This window comes from Branchiostoma belcheri, unplaced genomic scaffold, assembly GCF_001625305.1.
Source record: "Branchiostoma belcheri isolate BF01 breed outbred unplaced genomic scaffold, Haploidv18h27 scaffold127, whole genome shotgun sequence".
Taxonomy (NCBI): Eukaryota; Metazoa; Chordata; class Leptocardii; order Amphioxiformes; family Branchiostomatidae; genus Branchiostoma; species Branchiostoma belcheri.
The window spans coordinates 264,429-283,372 of NW_017802680.1; the positions used below are offsets into that span (position 1 = coordinate 264,429).

Below are 18,944 nucleotides of genomic sequence, written 5' to 3' on the forward strand. Positions count from 1 at the left end.
AGATGCCATGCTGTAACTTAGTGTAAGGCCACACCGTCTTAATTTTATGGATGACATCCTCTGAAGTCCCCCAAACTAGTTCGCGCGGGCGAATAAAAAAAATCCTGCCAAAAATAAAAATGCTACTAAACCACAGGAATACAAAGCTGGTATTGTGAATTTGCAGCAGTACATACTAGCAACATATACGACAAGCCGGCACATGCTGGCTTTTTGCGGAATTTATGAATCGGCACTGTACGTATGCTCTGAGTTCTTCGGTAGCCTGGGTGCCCAGCTCTGTATTGTCGCTAACTACCATGGACTACCCAGGCCTAGAGCCAGGCCAGAGCCTCGGTGGGCGTGGTCTTTTTTTCTTGGAGAACAGGTGAAAATCAATGCGCGCGCAGATGTCATCCATAAAATTAAGTTGGTGTGGCCTACATGTAAGTTACTAAACATGGTCACCATTGCTGGATCTGAACATTTGCAGTTATCATAATCAGCAGGATATATCATTATCAATGACATCCGTTGTACAAAATACTCAATTCATGTTTTTTCGTTGTAATTAAAGGACACCTTCCAAAAATTGAAAAAAAATACTACATTGACTTGTTGCTGCAATTGTGTCATTTTCCCCTGTCAGATTAAATAGTCTAGTCCAACATGGCTGCCACTCTGTTCAAGTACATCGGCAGAACTACTGCACCTGCGCGAAACCCTTAATGTATTGTGCATAGCACTTCAGCAGAACGTCTCATATAAGGTCGTATTCGCGTATATAAGGTTAACATCCCGTCTGTCATTTCCAAATACTGTATTATGTCAGAAAAGATATCCTCTGCAACAGGCAAAATTCTGCTGGACCAAACATCCAACAAAAACCGTGAAAAATCAGGGTTTCACACAGGTGTGGTACATTCTGCCAACATGCTCTTTGTATAGCCTCCATAGCATTCCAAAAACTGGGGGTTTTGGGGGGTCTTCGTGGTCTTTGGGAGCTTTTATGTGCTATTTTCTGATTGCATATAGACAACATAGCCGGCCTACTCTCTGTACACATAGGAGGCTACTCTCTGTACACATAATAAATCCCCATTGATGTTATTCTGAGTCCATCCGAAATGCTGCATCAGTGCCAGGCAACCTTTCATTAAATAAGGCTAAAACTTGACAATTTTGGGTCCTTTTCTTGTTGGGGGTTGACCCTTGACCTTTGCCCTGGGGATGACCTCCAGGTCAGCGCTGGAGTGGCTGTCCATGGTGCCGACCTGTATGACCTCTGACCCTCCTGTGAACACAGTTGCATCACTGTCAGGTCACGCCTAAATATGGTCGTGACAAATCTTCACTGCAGACTTGTGACAAGGTACTGCTACATTGTGTCCATCTGTCTTCCATTTCGCTACAACATCAAGGGCTACATTTGTGTGCTGATGTATCAAACAGTACATCAGAATGGCAAAATGAATGTCATACAGCAACACAAAAATATGGAATATACGGCTTTGTTGGAAGTTGCAGTTCAAACTTCTTTCATAATGACTTCCACCGACAGAGATGAGCTATAAAGCCATAAAAATTACATAATGGCACAAAATAAATAAATACATGTACTACACATAATGGCCCTAACCTAAAGACTTGTTGGTGGGACACTGCCACTGGTGATGCTCCACAGACCCACAATGTTTACAGCAGCCTCCTACATGTACAAATAAAACAACAGTTAGATATTACCAGACAGAAGGTTCATGGCTGAACAAATACATTTACATGGTCCAGAAGAAGTAGATATAAACCACCTGAAATTCCCTGAAACTTTCATTACATTGACATAAATGGAAAACTTCCGTACTTAAATGTACTTTGATTGATGACAATAATGTTATTTGCACAGTCATACCTATGAGGGCTAAGCGCAGTAATATAGTTTTACTTGTAGTATAGGCACTAAAATTCTGCAATGCTATACTAAGTATTATACTACTCTATTGAGTATTGTGTACAGATGGATGTCATGTAACAAAAACATTGATTAAATTATACATGTTTCTTCCCTCTTCTTTAAACAGGTATATATACAAACTCAAAAATTTTGTTGTGCAGTATTGATAGGGGATGTCATTATGCACAGAAATGGATCTTTTTTTCTAACTCAGTAACTGTTTACATAGTGTGTAGTACTTAGTACATGTCCTTTGATTTAAATATACTTCCTTAATTGTTACATGTACTTGAAATACACATGTAAACTAGAGAAGTAACATTTGCAAAGCAAATGCATAATGTTTACCTTCGGACATGGTCTACATCTGCTCTGTTAATTCTTACCCAAACACATTTACATACATGTACTACTACTAGCAGTGGTCGAAATACTTTTTTCAGTGCTCTGCCATATTGCAGAAGAGTCAAAATGTTGTTCTGCAATTTGGAAATACTTTCTGCAAATACACAAGCCTCAATACTACAACCTTCCCTAGTTTGCTACACTGAAAACTATTGAATCTGGAGACTATTTTTCCTTCTGCAAAATTGCAGATTGTATTCATTTATTTATTTCATTTATTTGTTTGGCTGTAAAAAGACAATTTGTACAGCCAGGGCAGCCTAACAAGCCAGGCGGCTATTATTAAGGGCTTGCCCTGCTGACAAGACAAACATTTTACACGTACATTACAACAATACAATACATCAACCTGGAGACGTCAGATTGTATGAATTTTTCTTCTGCAATCTTGAAAATGATTTAAATCTATCTGCAGATTGCAGACAGGTATTTTGAACACGGCATAGTGTTTATAACTGCCCAGGTACACATATCTGGAGGGTTCATGTTAAACATTAACTACGGTGTCCCGTATGTGGGGCAAAAGGACTTTGGTCAAGGAACAAACTACAGGTACAGTTACTGTAGTTCTTACAGTTTGGTACGCAGCTAAAACTTTAGCTTGTAAACGTCAGGTAATCAGGGTTCCTGATTAATAAGAAATTACACAAAAATGGCTGAGGGAACACCAAGGCAACCTCCCAGAGGTGCTCAGGACCAGCTGCCACCACCAGATGCTGAAATAGAGGTACATGTACAAGAAGAACTGCAGCCTGGACTGGCTGGGGAGTATCTACATGGACAGGGGGGTCAACTAGCACCCCAGGCTGCCGGACAAGCCTACCAGGGCCCATGGCAGATGCAACAGAACCCTCGGCAGGCTGCTCCAGTGCAGTTCCACCCAGAACAGCAAGGGTACGGGGCTCAGGCTGCCTTGTTTCCACACCAAGGCTTCGCCATGCCCCCCCAACCAGCTGGGCAGGTGTACCACAATGTCCCACCTGCAAACCAAGCAGCTGCAAATGTCGGGCAGCCGCCGGCTCTGCAGATGTCTGTAGGTGCTTTTGGTGGTGCAACGGTCAGGATTGAGAGTCCGGCTGCAGCTGGAGGCTTTGTAGCTGGGGGTCTTGTGGCTGGAGCATTTGCTACGGCTGCGTTCGCAGCCAGCAAGGTTTCAGAATCACCCGCAGTTGTACTGGGAACTGGACTGGCTGCAGGGGTGGCTACAGGAGTGACAACCCTGGCAGGGTTCTACCTGGGCAACAGGCAGCAGACAGAGGAGGCCATCCGCAGGGTGGTGGAGAGAGAACGGCACATCCGAGTAGAGAACATTGAGGAGGGGTCTCTACTTGTGCATGTCAAGTTTCTTACACTGGTAAGGCAATCACAATACCGGTATATTACACATTTTACTCTTTGATTGTTCTTGTTATAATTATTACCTCCATGAAAAATGGAAGTATTGTTTTTGGTGTGTCTGTGTGTGTGTATGTGTGTGTGTGTGTGTGTGTATGTGTGTGTGTGTGTGTGTGTGTGTGTGTGTTTCCGCACATTTGTAGTCAGCATAACTTCAGAACACCTTTATGGATTGTGATATTTGGTACGCTGGTAGGTCTTAGGATGTCAAAGGTCAAGGTCAAATATGGGCCTCCTGGTGGCTGACCTTGGTACTGCAGCAAAACTTCTGGTTTTTGTAACTTTTTGCAAGACAGGGAAAACAGATGCGCAGGTTATGCAACAAAACACGCAGCGCGCCTGCTACGGTTTGATTAATGAGGTTCTCCCTCTGGAATAGGCTACTTGTTCAGTTGACCAAATGTATTACAGCCTGACCTATTTCAGGCCAAAGGTGCTACTGTGTGTTTGAAAACAAAAACCTGTGCTATTTTGTTCTGTACTGTAGTGTACTGTGTAAAACAAATTTACAAAAACTCATATATTTCATGGAGGTATGAGATCTCCGAATTCTTGTTGAAACATGTGCTATAGGGAAATACAGATTCAAAAGTTTTTTTCAACATGGCATGTTTTGGCAAGCTACAAATGTAAGTTTGCCGGTTCGAATGCTGTCAGTTTTTCCACTGGTATAATTTTATCAATTCTCTTTCCAGGCTGGCTACTGGGTCCTCCGCAGCTTCAATGAGAAAATCGACAAGCGGTCTGACCGCACCTGTCTGCAGCTGCTGCTGGAGGACGAACTTCAGGGGATCGGCTGGACCGGACCGATCCAAGTGGGGCTGGAGGGGTGGTGGTTTGCTGAAGAAGAGGGACAGGAAGAGGAGGAGGCAGCAGGGACAGAGCAGGAAGAGAGATGGGAGTGGGCAGGGATGGAGAAACAGGTATAAACAATTCATGTAGCCAATTTGGGATGATGGCTACTACTCCTACTACTTCTCCTACTACTACTCCTACTACTACTAAATGATTTTAGTTTTGTTCATATTAAAGGCATATCTGCCAAACGTTTTCTAAGTGACAACTACTTATTCCAAAAATAGTTTTTTTTTGGCACAGTGTTACAATACATTACCGGGTAGTGCAGTGTAGTGTAAATCTTAACTTGTATCTTCCTTATTCTCAAGTTTATTTGTGAGAAAAGTATCTGGAAAGAAATTTGTGCATGTAAATCAAATTTTGTTTATTGTCTAGATCTTATCTAGAAAACAGTCCAAATAACTTTTAATCCAAAAAAATGACTATTTTATTTCTTTCCCTTTCCAGTCCGTGCCACCCATGCCGGCCAGTGTGACTACAGAGGGAGATTCAGGCCTGCCTGAAGACGTGTCCTCTGTAGCAGCCATGTCCATCACTTCTGCTGGAGAGGTGGAAGAGGGGCCGCTCAAGAGGCGGAGAGCCAGGCTACAGAAACACAAGGACTCTCCAACAGTACAACGCTTCATCAAGGCCTGGAGGTCCTGGGAGGAAGGAGCAGAAATCCTGACCAGCAGTGGGTACACAGACCTGGGGGGAGTCAAGGCCTTGGTGCAGGGATTCATGCTGCATTACACGGTAACACCAGATACCACAAGTACATTACTGTATGGACAGTCATGGCTGAACCTGAACAAAGCCCAGCTGAAGCAGCTGATGACCTCCCAGCTACAAGCTGACTCCACTGACAGCACCTGTCTGCTGCTGACGGCCCTACAGCTGCCATATGGAGACAGCCGGGTGCAGACCCTGCAGCAGGTGGTTGATGCCATCCTACAGCACAGACCAGGAGACTGGCTGTACCAACACCTGCACCACATCTACTGCTACCTGGGGAGGGCCATATGGATGGCAAGCCCTCAGCCAAAATCAACCACATCACAAGGGACTGATCAACCAAGAGCTGATCTGGATGCTCTAGTCAAAGCACTATCTGCCATGGCGAGTTCCCTTATGTACAAACAGGACTATTTGGAGACTATGTTCTACACAGCCGAACTGTATAAGAAAGTGTCCGAGACAGAAGCCATCAGACAGTTGGAACACCTCCTCAGGCTGGCACCAGAGTGTGATCTCCATGTGCCACATGCTCACTACCTCCTGGCCACCCTGTACAACCAGCAGCAGGACAGACAGAAGGTGATTCACCACTTCACCAGGGGGCAGGAGAGGGAGACCAACCGGCTACCTGGGTTTCCTGAAGTCCACATATCCATCAAAGACCCTGCTAAAATGGCATATGAACGAGTCATGGCAAAGAAACAAGCAAACAAGTAAAACCTTTTCTTTGGAAACAAAGTCTAAGAAACAAAGTGCACTTACATTGTACAGTGTAGAACTTGCCTTTAAAACCCACAGCTATGTACTATCTATATTTCATCATGATGCTGTGTTTAAAATAATATTAGCTATAGGTTTCAGTTTGAGCTGCAGTTTATGTAATACGTACATGTAGTAATACATCTAACTGTGTTTGATTTGTACTGGACATGCTGTGAATGCGCTGCTATGTTCAGTCCAGTGATTAGCTAATCGCCGGCACTAGGCTAGGGTGAAACAAAGTGCACTCACAGTGTAGAAATTGCCTAAGAAAACATTTATTAAAACCTACCATGATCATTACCGGTAAATGCTATGTTTAGAATATACAATATTATGTACTAGGATTTCAGTTCAAGTCAGGATAAGGATGATGCAAATTAGAGAAGAAGCTCCTGTTGTTTCAGAACAGGAGCTTAAGTATTGTCTATCCTTGGGTGTTGCCTGTAATCGAGTTCTAGTTTGCTAAATTGAAAACTATTGAATCTGGAGCCTATTTTTCCTTCTGCAAAATTGCAGATTGTATAAATTTTTCTTCTGCAATCTTGAAAATCTATCTGCAGATTGCAGACTGCAGACAGGTATTTCGATCACTGTACTAGTATATGGTGACAGGAGCAGAGCAGACCATGAAATTGCAACATTATGTAACCCAACATGTAACCCAACATGTCATTTCTATGCCGCACGCATCTCGAGTTGTCTCGGCGGCTCGATGCTCCCACCGCACCAACCACGCTCCTAAGCTGCAGACCATCGCCAGTAGGAACAACTATTATAGGCTCTCGTTCTTCCCTGGTACATCCAAGAGTGGAACGAACTTGAGCCTGGTGCAGCGGAGGCAGGGTCCTCGCCCACTTCAAAACTGGACTGGCGAGGACCCTGCTGCATTGAGTCGCCCCTACACGTCTTGTATATATGTATATATGTCCTACTAACACACTAAATGCACTGTCTTGTCTCTTACACCAACAGATTCAGTTATTTACGTTCCGTAGTGTCCCCTCCTTTAGTTACCCTTGTTTTTATTTGTACCGGTCACTTGTTTTGTAATTAACACATGTGCAGCTGCTAGTAATCCAATGTAAATTGGGCTTAGCAGCACCAGTCACCATGGTGACAGACATCAACAAATCATGTCATTGATCGGGTCATAGGTCACTGTTTCGAGAAGAAGAAGAGGAAGAAACAGAGCAAAAACAATGTTTTCCTTCGTTTATCATGAAAGTTCGTCTGTGTTCAACTTGGTAGTAACCATCATAGTACATGTAAAATGTTGAACTTTATTCCAACACAAGGGTTACACAGAGATCAAATTTTCGACGGCCACTGTCGCCTTCATCAGGTGTTTGTAAATCGTAATTCTCGCGAGATCATGTTGTGAAGTGATTGGTCATTAATTATCCTGATGAAGGTGACAGTGGTCGTCGAAAATTTGATCGCTCTGTAACCCTTGTGTTGGAATAAAGTTCAATGTTTTACTATGTTTTCCTTCGGTAAACATAATGTATTATAACAAAGACAGGCCAGCCTCACCGTTTGGGTACAGGCCCCGAGGATTGTCCGGACAGGACTTGGACAGGTGACCGCTCTCCCCACAGATGAAGCACTTCGCAAACGGGAGGTCCCTTTTTCCTGAGATAAAAAAACAATTTGATTATAATGTGTAACTGCTTTTCAAGGTTGCATTTCTTTGTGTTTTGTATTCTTCAAAACAATCACACAATATTTGTATCTTTGTACTTACATGTAAAAACTCTCTGAGAAGAGGAGGATAGTAGTCTGTTAGAGTAGAGTAGAGTAATGTTAGTGATAAAGGATGGACAAAAGTACCTGTAGAGTAGAGTAGAGTAGAGTAGATATAGAGTAGGGTAGAGTAGAGTTAGTGATAGAGGATGGACAAAAGTATCTGTAGAGTAGTTTATTGCACTAATTCAAATGTACATCAGCAGGGGGAGAATAACTACTACCCCCTGAATTGATGAGTACCATTTGTCACATAGAAAAAGAATTTAGAGAGTCTGTTAATATGGAAGGTGAGTTATTGTAAAGTCTGATGGCGCAATACAGGAAAGACTGCTGCAGTCGTTTGGTTCTTGCATAGGGAACTGTGATGTTATTAGTAAGTAATGTTTCTGGTGGTACATTTAGCTGGGCGTAATACTGACATGTGAAAACTCTTAGCTGTGGAGTAGAGCACTGAAGTTAATAAAATTTCAAGATTATTAGGAGGACTAGTGGTAATGTTACCTGTTTGTTCTGGAATGTTCCTGGCAGTACATTTAGCAGACTTGTGTTCGGTGGAGCCACACCTGAAGCAGATGCCTGTTCCCTGCTCTACATCTGCCGTCATCGCTGGGCACTCCGACATGCCGTGTCCGGGCTCACGACACTGGTAACACACCTGCAGACAACATTAATGGTAACACTAACACACATGTACTGGTACATTTATGTTATCATAAGGACCTGGTACATGTACATGTAGGTGCCTTCTCAGCTGTATACATGTAATTCACCATCTGTGGACACTCCAACATGCCGTGTCCGGGCTCACGACAGTGGTAACACACCTGCAGGAAAAATAGACGTAAAGTAGGGACAGCAGCAGCAATAACACCTGCAGGCCATACCCACACATACAGGCAAGTCAGGTTATGTCACACTCTGACATGCCGTGTCCTGGCTGCCGACAGTGGTAACACACCTGCAGGAAAAATAGACGTAAAGTAGGGACAGCAGCAGCATTAACACCTGCAGGCCACACCCACACATACAGGCAAGTCAGGTTATGTCACACTCTGACATGCCGTGTCCTGGCTGCCGACAGTGGTAACACACCTGCAGGTACAGAATTCATTATGTTATCATAAGGTACATGTCACTTTGTAGGTGCCGTCGCAGCTCTATAATTTACCATCTGTGGGCACTCTCAGTCTGACATGCCGTGTCCGGGCTGACGACAGTGGTAACACACCTGTAGGTACATAATTATGTTATCATTAGGTACATGTAGGTGCCTTCAGGTTCTCAGCTGTATAATTCACCATCTGTCTGTGGGCACTCTGACATGCAAATTATGTCCCGGCTGCCAGCAATCGTAAAACACCTGCGAAAAAATAGACGTAAAGCAGGGACAACACCAGCAACAATACCTGGACAGGGGACTGGACAGGGGGGTTAAATACCTGGACTGGACAGGGGGGTTAAATACCTGGACTGGACAGGGGGGTGAAACACCTGGACTGGACAGGGGGGTGAAACACCTGGACTGGACAGGGGGGTGAAACTCCTGTGGACAGGGGGGAATTTGAACACCTGGACTGGACATGGGGGTTTGGTCAAACAAATTCGGAACGGACAGGGGGTTGAGCCCATTTAAACCCCCTTGCCTAGAGTACCCATTTAGAGTAGAGTATTTTACATCACCTTCGACAAAGTTTTCTTCTTGATTCTCTTTAACCTCCTTTTTTCGCTCCTTTTCGCCTTGGTCAAGACTTCCTGTAACTCCTTATCCAGGCCTTCGTGTCCAGAGTTCTTGTTTTTCTGCCGTTTCTCAACGCGGCCGCCAGAATTCGAAGCAGAGCTAGTTGTTCCGACTGGAACAGTTTTGTGGTGACTGTTCTTGTTTTTCCCTGATTTGCCAGACTGCCGCGGCTTCAGCTGGCTCCATGGCGTCGCCTCTTCTGGCTTCTTCTTATTCCCCGTTCCTCCTCTCGCAAACCTCGTCATGTCTGCACTGCCTTTCTCACACACACAGTCTAATAACAGAGGAAATTCATTGTTGTTGTTGGAAATTTAACGCAAAATCGATCAGTGGGCGCCGCCATAGCTATACCGTCATCCTCCCCGTTCTCGTTCGCCTTTCATGTGTCTCGCGATAACTGACGAGACTTTCCAAATCCAACATGGTGGACGACGTAAACAAAATGTTCCTGCTTTTGGGCGAACTTTGCGAATTTGTACATTTATCCGTGTATGGTAGCGTAGGAGGGAGTTGCGACGCTGACTTTTGCTCTGTTACTTTTGCAGGTGTCGTTAAAGGGGCATCTTTCCGCCTAGGATCCACCGTAAAGGAAGGTAAGAGGCATGGAAAGAACCAAAATTATGAAAATTTACATGTTAGGTAGATTTGGAACTAGAAGTTTATAATTATCATAATCAGTAAATGTTAGAAGTTAGAATCGACGAGAAGATACATATAAAGAGACAGAGAAAAAGAGAAAGTTACTTATTTACTTTGTAATATAACGTTATATGTGATGTCATTGATGTAAAATGAATGGGTAATACATTATTACCTCCATGAAAAATGGAGGTATTGTTTTTGGTGTGTGTGTGTGTGTGTTTCCACACATTTGTAGTCAGCATAACTTTATGGCTTCGTAGGCACACGGCAGGGCGGCACCTGGCAGCACATTACACCGAACGTGATGATATCTGTGTCTTTTCTGTTGCTGCTGTGTGTAGATGGAGGCTGCAGATGTCCAGCCTGCAGAACTAGAAGTCCGAGTGAAGTCACTCGAGGAGGATCTGCGGACGACCCGGGATGACCTGACGGCAGCCAGGAAGCAGCTCGCCAAGAGCCAGCGACAACTGGAGACTGCCGAGATGTACAACGAAGATCTCAGGAAGCAGGTCAGGATGTTTGTTTCAAGTTAAAACACAAAGAAGTTCTCTCACCTAGAGCTTTCGACCAGTCACTCTGGTCTTCCTCAGTAGACATCACACATCAAAGAAGCCACATTACAAGCCTCACTGGGTCACACCCCTATGTTGTACCTGTACAGGTGGACATGTTAACACCCCTGTTGTGTACCTGTACAGGTGGACGTGTTAACACCCCTATGTTGTACCTGTACAGGTGGACATGTTGAACCAGGAGCTGCACAGGTACAAGAGGAGACAGGTGGAGGACAGAGCCTGCCAGACAGAGGACATGCTGGCACCATGGGCAGGTCAGGGGTCATAATGGGCAGGTCAGGGGTCATAATGGGCAGGTCAGGGGTCATAATGGGCAGGTCAGGGGTCATAATGGGCAGGTCAGGGGTCATCTCCATGCTTGTGTGTTAAGATGTAGCACAGAAGTTCAACAAATCAACATGTGTTTTGTAACACAGATTACATATGTGGGATGTAACACAGACTACACAAGTGTGTTGTAACACAGACTATACAGGTTACACTTGTATTCATCACAGTTGAAGCCTCTCAACAACTTCCAAACTCTGAAGGCAATACAGAAGCAACCATAAATGAGGTAAGTAATTATTGTTTCTTAGTACCTTTCATTTTTCTTGTGATTTTTTAAAAATTGTGCCCTTATTTGCATATTCTATTTGCATAACTTTTGTTATTAGCCTTCATGGGATGTCAGTGTGTACTGTGTGAGATACAGGTACAGTAAAATCAAGCTGATGAAATTTAAACAGATGAACTTTTATAATAGTATATTTAAATAGAAGTGACTGTAGGTAGCTATATTAGCCTCCACCAGGCCTTTCTACGGGAATACGGATCGTAGAATTCGGAAAAAAAGAGAATTAAATGGGCCAAGGGAGTCCGGCCGCGGGGAGGTAGGCACAGTCAAACCCCAAGGCGGCCAAACTCCCACTGCAAATATTCTCCTATATATAGCCAGCATAGTTAGTATCGTAGAGACTATAGCTATATAGAAAGAACTGACATGTGTGTTACACTGTTGACTGCAGGTTGACACCACAGGGCTGTCCCTTGCAGACAGTCTTCGTGCCACAGCGGAAGCCGCGCTCTCCCAGACAGGCACTGTTTACGACGAGACATCCGGCATGTACTATGACTACACCACAGGCATGTACTATGATCCGGTAAGGGCTGAGTTTGTTATTCTTGGTTGATAACTCTGATAGTTGAAGGCATGACTGTTTCTTGTTCTTTTCTGGGCTCACCCAGGTATCAGATACTTAGTGGTTGTTACATCCACCAGTTTATTAGTCATTTTGCCCCTTTCCTTCTCTCCTCAGAATAACCACCTCCATTATGATCCCAACACCGGTGTCTACTATTACTACGACGCGCAAAGTCAGTCTTACCAGTTTCACTCCCAAGTGGAACTCCCAGCATCCCATGCGGCAGACGTCAGGGAACAAGGTGAAGAGGAGGGGCAGAAGAAGGAAAAGAAACAAAAAGACAAGGAGAAGAAGAAAAGGAAGAAGAGACACAAGGATGATTCAGAGGTGCCAACACTTGAAAAACTTTAAATTGGTAGTCCGTGAGTTACAGTCTTCTAAAATGTGTTGATTTGTTTATTTTGATTTTTCACAAGTGAAAGGGAGGGCAAAACAGGACAACTTGTAAAGGCGTTGATACACCTGTTTTGTCCTCCCTTCCACTTGTTTTTTGCATGTGGTAAATTCAAATAAAGAAATAAAGAAAACAGGTGCATACGCACCTTTACAAGTTGCTGTGTGTGTACCTTTATGTTAAACAAAGTAGGTATGTTAAACAAAATGTCTGATTTGGACATATCAGGACATATCAAAAATGATACCAGCAATATCAAACATTTCTAGATGGAGTTGGTAAAACATTGTTATTATCTTTGTGGTTGTCAGTGTTTGTAAAAAAAGTAAGTTTGCTTACACTAAAGGCTATTTAGGTAGAGTTTCAAAAAATAGTTTCATTAGGTTGGTAGAGTATAGGCCATAGGCCTGGGGTATTCTTTTACACAACCAAACTTGTCCTACGGAGGATCGATACCTTAGATAAAAACTTAGCCACATTTGGGATTGTGTTCTCACTGCAAAAGTGACACCTACATCAGCTGATATACATGTATAGCGGCGAGAAGCAGAACTCCAGTCAGAAGCTCTGAGGAAGGTGTCTGACAGACACTGAAACGTAAGCAAGTTAGGACAAGTTTGGCCAAAAAGCAGTTACTCAAGCAACTGGATGTGATTTTGGAAACGATCAGACATTTCAGCTAGTATCTACTACTGACCGAGAGACCAGAGGAGAAATGCAGGTTTATTAGCACAAACTATTGATTGATATGCAAATGGTTGCTTGAGTAACTGCTTTTTGGCATATCTTATTACCTGGATGTCTAACCATCATCGACGTAGGACAAGTTTGGTTTACAGTGTAAAAGAATACCCCTATATCCTAGATTAGAGTATATTTTAAACAGGGCTGGTTATATTTTCCTGTAGGCAGCAGTGCAGTGGATGACAGATGCTCTAGCTAGCCTTGCCTTACATTCCCACCAAGCCAGATCCTGTAGCTACCACACTCAGATAGGTATGTAAACCTTCCCTGTCTTTCTTTCCTTTTTTATTCTCCAGGCGGGCGAAATGGAGGTGGTTTTGATTGACGATGAGGACAAAGAGGTAAGAAAACGCCGCGAGAGAAAAAGACACAGGAAGAAAAAGAAACGCAGAAAAGAGAAAGAAGAAGTTGAAGTTGAAGTGATTGACATCAGCATGGGCAGTGATTCTGAGAAGGAACAGGAGGACAAGTTAAGAACCAATCAGAAGCAGCCTGAACTACAGAGAACCAATCAGAGTCAGCCTGAACTACAGAGAACCAATCAGAGTCCGGCTGCACTAGAAGGAACCAATCAGATACATCTTGCACTAGAAGGAACCAACCAGGAACAGCCTGCAGTACAGGAAACCAATCAGTGTCAGCCTGCATTAGAGGGAACCAATCAGAGTTCAGCTACACTAGAAGGAACCAATCAGAGTCCAGATGCATTAGAAGGAACCAATCAGAGTTCGGCTACACTAGATGGAACCAATCAGAGTCCGGCTACACTCGAGGGAACCAATCAGAGTCCGGGTGCACTGGAGGATGGAATGGACCTGGGGGCTGAGTTAGAGGAGGGAGAAGTAGTAGACAGTGCAGAAGAAGATTGTGTTAATGTGGAGGATCAGCAGTCGGAAGACTCAGACTCCTCAAGTGAAAGTGAGGACTCCTCAGGTGAAAGTGAAGAAAGTGATGGTGAGAAGAGAAGTTTATGTTAAGAGTTGTTTTCTATGATCTATTTACATTTTTATGTGTTGTACAGGAATGTGTCACTCTTTACTGTGTAAGTTTTGATGGGCTATATGTTAATAGCGTTAATGGCCCGCCCTTTCTCGGTGAATATGGTGTGATAAAGCCTTGTCAGTTGCTATAACCACCTTATAAAGCCACCTCGTTTGCTGCGCTCACTCAGTGGCTTTATTCGGTGGTTATAGCAACTGACAAGGCTTTATCACACCATATTCACCTCGGGGCGGGTCATTAACCCTTAAATATAATCTAAAGAATACAGATTTACAGAAGACTGTGTTTCAGAGTCGGCCCTGCAGTGGCCGCCGTGCATCCGAGTGATGGTAGAAGAGTCGGACACGCTGAGACCAGGAAGTCTGTTCATCATCACATGTGACGGCGGCACCATCGGGAGGGAGAAGGACATGGGACACGCCATCCGCATTCCTGATCTCAATATCAGCAAGGTAAAACTTTACCATCCGCATCCCTGATGTCAACATCAGCAAGGTTACAACAGAAGCACACACCTTACCTTAGCCCTTACAGAACACACTTTACCTTAGCCCTTACAGAACACACATTGGCCATGCCATCCACATCCCTGATCTCAACATCAGCAAGGTAACACCTAACCTTACAGGACACACCTTACCTTAGCCATTACTCACACCTTACAGAACACACCTTACCTTAGCCCTTACAGAACACACATGGGCCACGCCATCCGCATCCCTGATCTCAACATCAGCAAGGTACAGACTCCAGGTCTTATGTTTTGGTCCAACACAAAAAGTTCTCTCACCTACATTGTAGCTAGAGCTTTCGACCAGTCACTCTGGTCTTCCTCAGTAGACTGAGTGACCCAGTGAGGCTTGTCACGTGGCTTCTTTGAAGTGTGACGTACCAAAAGTTTTAACTTTAAACAAACCTACATGTGTGTCTGTCCCTGACTCTGCAGAGCCATGTGGAGGTCAGCTATGACAAGGGTGCGGGGCAGTACTACTGTACCATGTCTGATACCTCTGTGACCTAGAATGAATGAATGAATGAGTGAGTGAGTGAGTGAGTGAGTGAGTGAGTGAGTGAGTGAGTGAGTGAGTGAGTGAGTGAGTGAGTGAGTGAGTGAGTGAATGAATGAATGAATGAATGAATGAATGAATGAATGAATGAATGAATGATACATACATACATACATACATACATACATACATACATACATACATACATACATACCTACATGTATATCTGTTCACAATTCTGCAGAGCCATGTGGAAGTCAGCTATGACAGGGGCGCAGCGCAGTACACTGTAACCGACCTCGGCAGCCAGAATGGAACCTTACTGAATGGCCAGAGGATCTCTGAGGTACATAAATAACTGGCAAAGAAGTTTTTAAAATCTAGTCATGAGTACTGGCACCAGTTTAGAAATGTGTCCGTGCCATAAGCAACATCTGTCTTTTATCTCCATTTCCCCCCTGCTGAAAATAAAAGTTGTGACACCTGAATCCATTTCCATCTGCGTGACACCTGAATGTATGATTTTCCCACCTGCTGCAGCCAAAGTGCAGAAGCGCCCCCTGTCCTGTGTCCCATGGTGCGGTACTGCAGCTGGGCGGCACGGTGCTGAGTTTGCACATCCACAACGGGACGGACACGTGTGACGGGTGTGAACCTGGACTGGTCATGGCTGCCATCGCAGAGAGGGAGAAGCTACGGCAAGGTAAACAAACAAACAAACAAACAACGCGTATGGTCCGGGCTTCCAAACGTTCCATACAACGATTCGAATGCGTTTCGGCCTAACCGCGTGCACCACTTTCGAACATTCAAATACAAAATTCGGACGTTGGAATTGATTTTTTTTTTTTTGGTTTAGGGACACCAAATTTTCGCTCATTTTGCATTGAAAGGCGTGTTTTCTTGGGTGGGTATGACAAATAAGATACAACACGGTGTATTCCACATCACCCTCGGTCCCGGCCCTCCCGCGGATCGGATCTCCCTCCTGCCTTCGACTGGAGTTCTGCTTCTTGCTGCTATATGTAGCCGATGTAGGTGGCGCTTTTGCAGCACAAAGAATACAATTCCTAATGTGAGTCTTTTGCATAACATCTTGTACGCAGTGTTTGATGAAGACCTTCCTAATGTGAGTTTTTTCCTACCATCAGATACTGCCCCTGTCCTATGACCTGTACTTTTCCCCTATCAAAATCAACAGTTAACCCTTGCCCTGCTGGACTTTTTTTACACAATATTTTCAAGTAATTTCTAGTCTTAATCAGGTCACAGACCCTTGACTTTTTTTAATTGACTGCTGTCAGTTGATTACATGTCATTTGAATTCTGAAGTTGAAGACCTAATGTGAGTTTTTTTTCCCACCTTCAGAAGCTGCCCCTGTCCTGTCAAAAGAAGACAAGGAGAGGCAGAGGAGAAGAGAACTGAAGCAGATCAAGAAGAAGTACCAGCTGGAGGCGGCGGCGTTTGTCGTGAGCAAAGATGCGGGGCTGCCGGGCGGCTACCAGGACCGCGCCGGGGCCAGGAGGCAGACTGTGGGCAGCGACAACCCTTACCAGAAGGACGACGCACCAGCTTCTGTTCACCAGTCAGTTATCTGTACTTCTCTTCACTCAAAATCAACAGTTCACCATTCTTTTTCCTACTCAAACTATCAGTACACTAGTAAGTTTACTGTCCTTTTCCCCATTAAAAATCAACAGTTGGATTACTGTCCTTTTCCCAACTTAAAATCAACTGTTACTGTTTCTTTACCCACTTGAAATCAACTGTTTTAATATGTTCTGTTGTGTTCTACACAGGGCCATAGGCACTAGTAATAAAGGGAGGAAGATGCTTGAAAAGATGGGCTGGAAGGAGGGGAAAGGTTTAGGCAAGACCAGCCAGGGCAGGCAGGAACCAGTAAGTACTCAATACATTTGTATGGCTAAGTGTGGTACTTAGGCCACAGCAAGTAAATTTTATAGATGATATCCTTCACAGACTTCAAATCTAATACACTAAAGCAAAAACAAAACAAGATGGGCCTAAAAAACAAGATTGCTGCATTTTCAAATTTTGACATCAGAAATTGTGCTAGGTTTACTGTCAACCTATTACAACATCCATTGTCACTGAAAAATAGAAGTTTTCAATCATTGTACAAATGGTTTTGATTCAAGGAGAATGTCATATAAAAGAGCCTTTTCTTGTCTCCTCTCTTCATAGTTATCTGCCATCCACGTTCCGGCATGGCAACAGACATCTTTGTCCATTTTCGTTAGGAGACCTTCATGCTGTAACTTCCCTGTTTATGCTCCAGGTACAGGTGTCTCTCCGTGAGTCCCAGTCAGGCCTAGGCGCGTCGGCACCCAGAGATGTGGAAAGTGTTGGACTGAAGACTGGGAAGGGAAAAAACTGGAGAAAAGCAAGAGAACGCTTCTATGCCATGGAACAGGCCGGACAGCCGCCAGGTCCGAGTAGGACGATGAACCAGAGAAGTTCCTGGGTTAAGGGTGAAACTTTGAGTGAGCCAAACGTGGACTCAGAACCAACCACACATGTACAGGGGGACAAACAACAAGGAGCGCTGGACAAGGATGTCATTAAACAACAACGACAAACTAAGGATGTCACCAAACAACAGCGACCACTGGACAAGGATGTCAAAATTTTTGATGACTAATTTAAGACGCAATTAATTTTTTTTCTATATCAAATTGGAGCAAATCTTAATAAAATTGACTTTAATTTATCCAGTCTACATGTACTGCCACCATGCGTCAGTATGATACTTGTGTAAGATTGAATATCCAGCACCATCAACACTAAAGTGACCGGTATAATTACTGAGTATACTTGTAAGAATATGATATTATGACATGATTTTGAAAACTTTGTAGGACTTCCTTTGATCCAAATTTACAAATGTTGTTGTTGTTGTTTTATGTGTCTTATTTGGCAATTAATATAATTTGCATACATCAATCTTTGTTATGCGTGATGTTTGACATTGCCTGAACTCCTTCTTTACATCTGTGTTAAGTAGAAAAACTAAATGTATTTGACTGTAACACATTTTTACCCTCCTCGCTCCTACTTCATTTATTTATTTATTAACCTTTGAAACACATGGGTAGTCCCTTCAGCCATTGAAGGCTGATTTCCAAGAGAGCCCAGATGATGGAAACATGATACAAGAAAGTGATATAACATGAAGCTTTTATCTAATTTATCTATCTATCTAGCTTATGCTAAGGACACGATTCCCAAGCCATGGCCCAGCCAAGCAGTTTGGAGGAACAAAATATTGAAGTATGATAGAAAAGACAACAAAACACACAAAAACTTTTATTAATTAATAGTCTTACAGACCATAGTAATGTTACAGGTATCAGCACAAAGTAGAAAAGACTTTAATTCTTTTTTGGCACACGGTACATGTACAGGCAGCCTTGTGCAGAAAAAGAATTTAGAGCAGACTTTCTCTGATATGTTACATGTATCTGCAAGTTAGAACTTTCATTACATGGAACTTGATATATAAAGTTACGTTAGAACAGAAATTAAAATCTACTCTAACTTTTTACCATGACAAGCTTTGGTAGAACCAGGGAATTTTATGCCTCTACTCTCAAAGCAGAGGTTTGGGTTTTGGCCAAACCAAACCTCTGCTTGGAGAGTAACCTTTTACACCACATCCAAACGTATCGTATTTGGGAGCTGATCTCTTTGGGGGCAAAAGAATGAGTTTCATGCATGCCAAGTATTGAAAGGTATTCAACGGTAAATTTAGTTGATAATATTTATCAACCTCTCGTGGGAAGCTCATCGGGAATATACCTGGTGATATCTGTTTGTCGTTTTG

The 18,944-nt window shown here is 43.5% G+C and overlaps 3 protein-coding genes across 3 annotated transcripts; 2 read left to right on the forward strand and 1 right to left on the reverse strand.

Moving 5' to 3' along the window:
* Positions 1 to 1,046: 1,046 nt before the first annotated feature.
* On the reverse strand, positions 1,047 to 9,898 carry LOC109463531 (zinc finger CCHC domain-containing protein 9-like). The gene is made up of 5 exons (XM_019760371.1): positions 9,494 to 9,898; positions 8,315 to 8,468; positions 7,601 to 7,699; positions 1,619 to 1,687; positions 1,047 to 1,273 (listed from the first exon to the last, which is right to left on the reverse strand). The coding sequence occupies exons 1-5, from the start codon at positions 9,794 to 9,796 to the stop codon at positions 1,146 to 1,148; spliced, it is 753 nt and encodes a 250-aa protein (XP_019615930.1). The 5' UTR covers positions 9,797 to 9,898; the 3' UTR covers positions 1,047 to 1,145.
* Positions 2,800 to 6,095, forward strand: LOC109463532. Its single transcript, XM_019760372.1, has 3 exons — positions 2,800 to 3,689; positions 4,426 to 4,653; positions 5,036 to 6,095. The coding sequence occupies exons 1-3, from the start codon at positions 2,988 to 2,990 to the stop codon at positions 6,020 to 6,022; spliced, it is 1,917 nt and encodes a 638-aa protein (XP_019615931.1). The 5' UTR covers positions 2,800 to 2,987; the 3' UTR covers positions 6,023 to 6,095.
* Positions 9,899 to 9,927: 29 nt separating the features above from the next.
* LOC109463533 (angiogenic factor with G patch and FHA domains 1-like) lies at positions 9,928 to 17,916 on the forward strand. The gene is made up of 14 exons (XM_019760374.1): positions 9,928 to 9,984; positions 10,097 to 10,144; positions 10,535 to 10,702; positions 10,929 to 11,022; positions 11,266 to 11,324; positions 11,776 to 11,910; positions 12,067 to 12,279; positions 13,387 to 14,044; positions 14,384 to 14,544; positions 15,344 to 15,445; positions 15,640 to 15,802; positions 16,472 to 16,685; positions 16,900 to 16,999; positions 17,400 to 17,916. The coding sequence occupies exons 3-14, from the start codon at positions 10,535 to 10,537 to the stop codon at positions 17,760 to 17,762; spliced, it is 2,430 nt and encodes an 809-aa protein (XP_019615933.1). The 5' UTR covers positions 9,928 to 9,984; positions 10,097 to 10,144; the 3' UTR covers positions 17,763 to 17,916.
* The last annotated feature ends 1,028 nt before the right edge of the window (positions 17,917 to 18,944 follow it).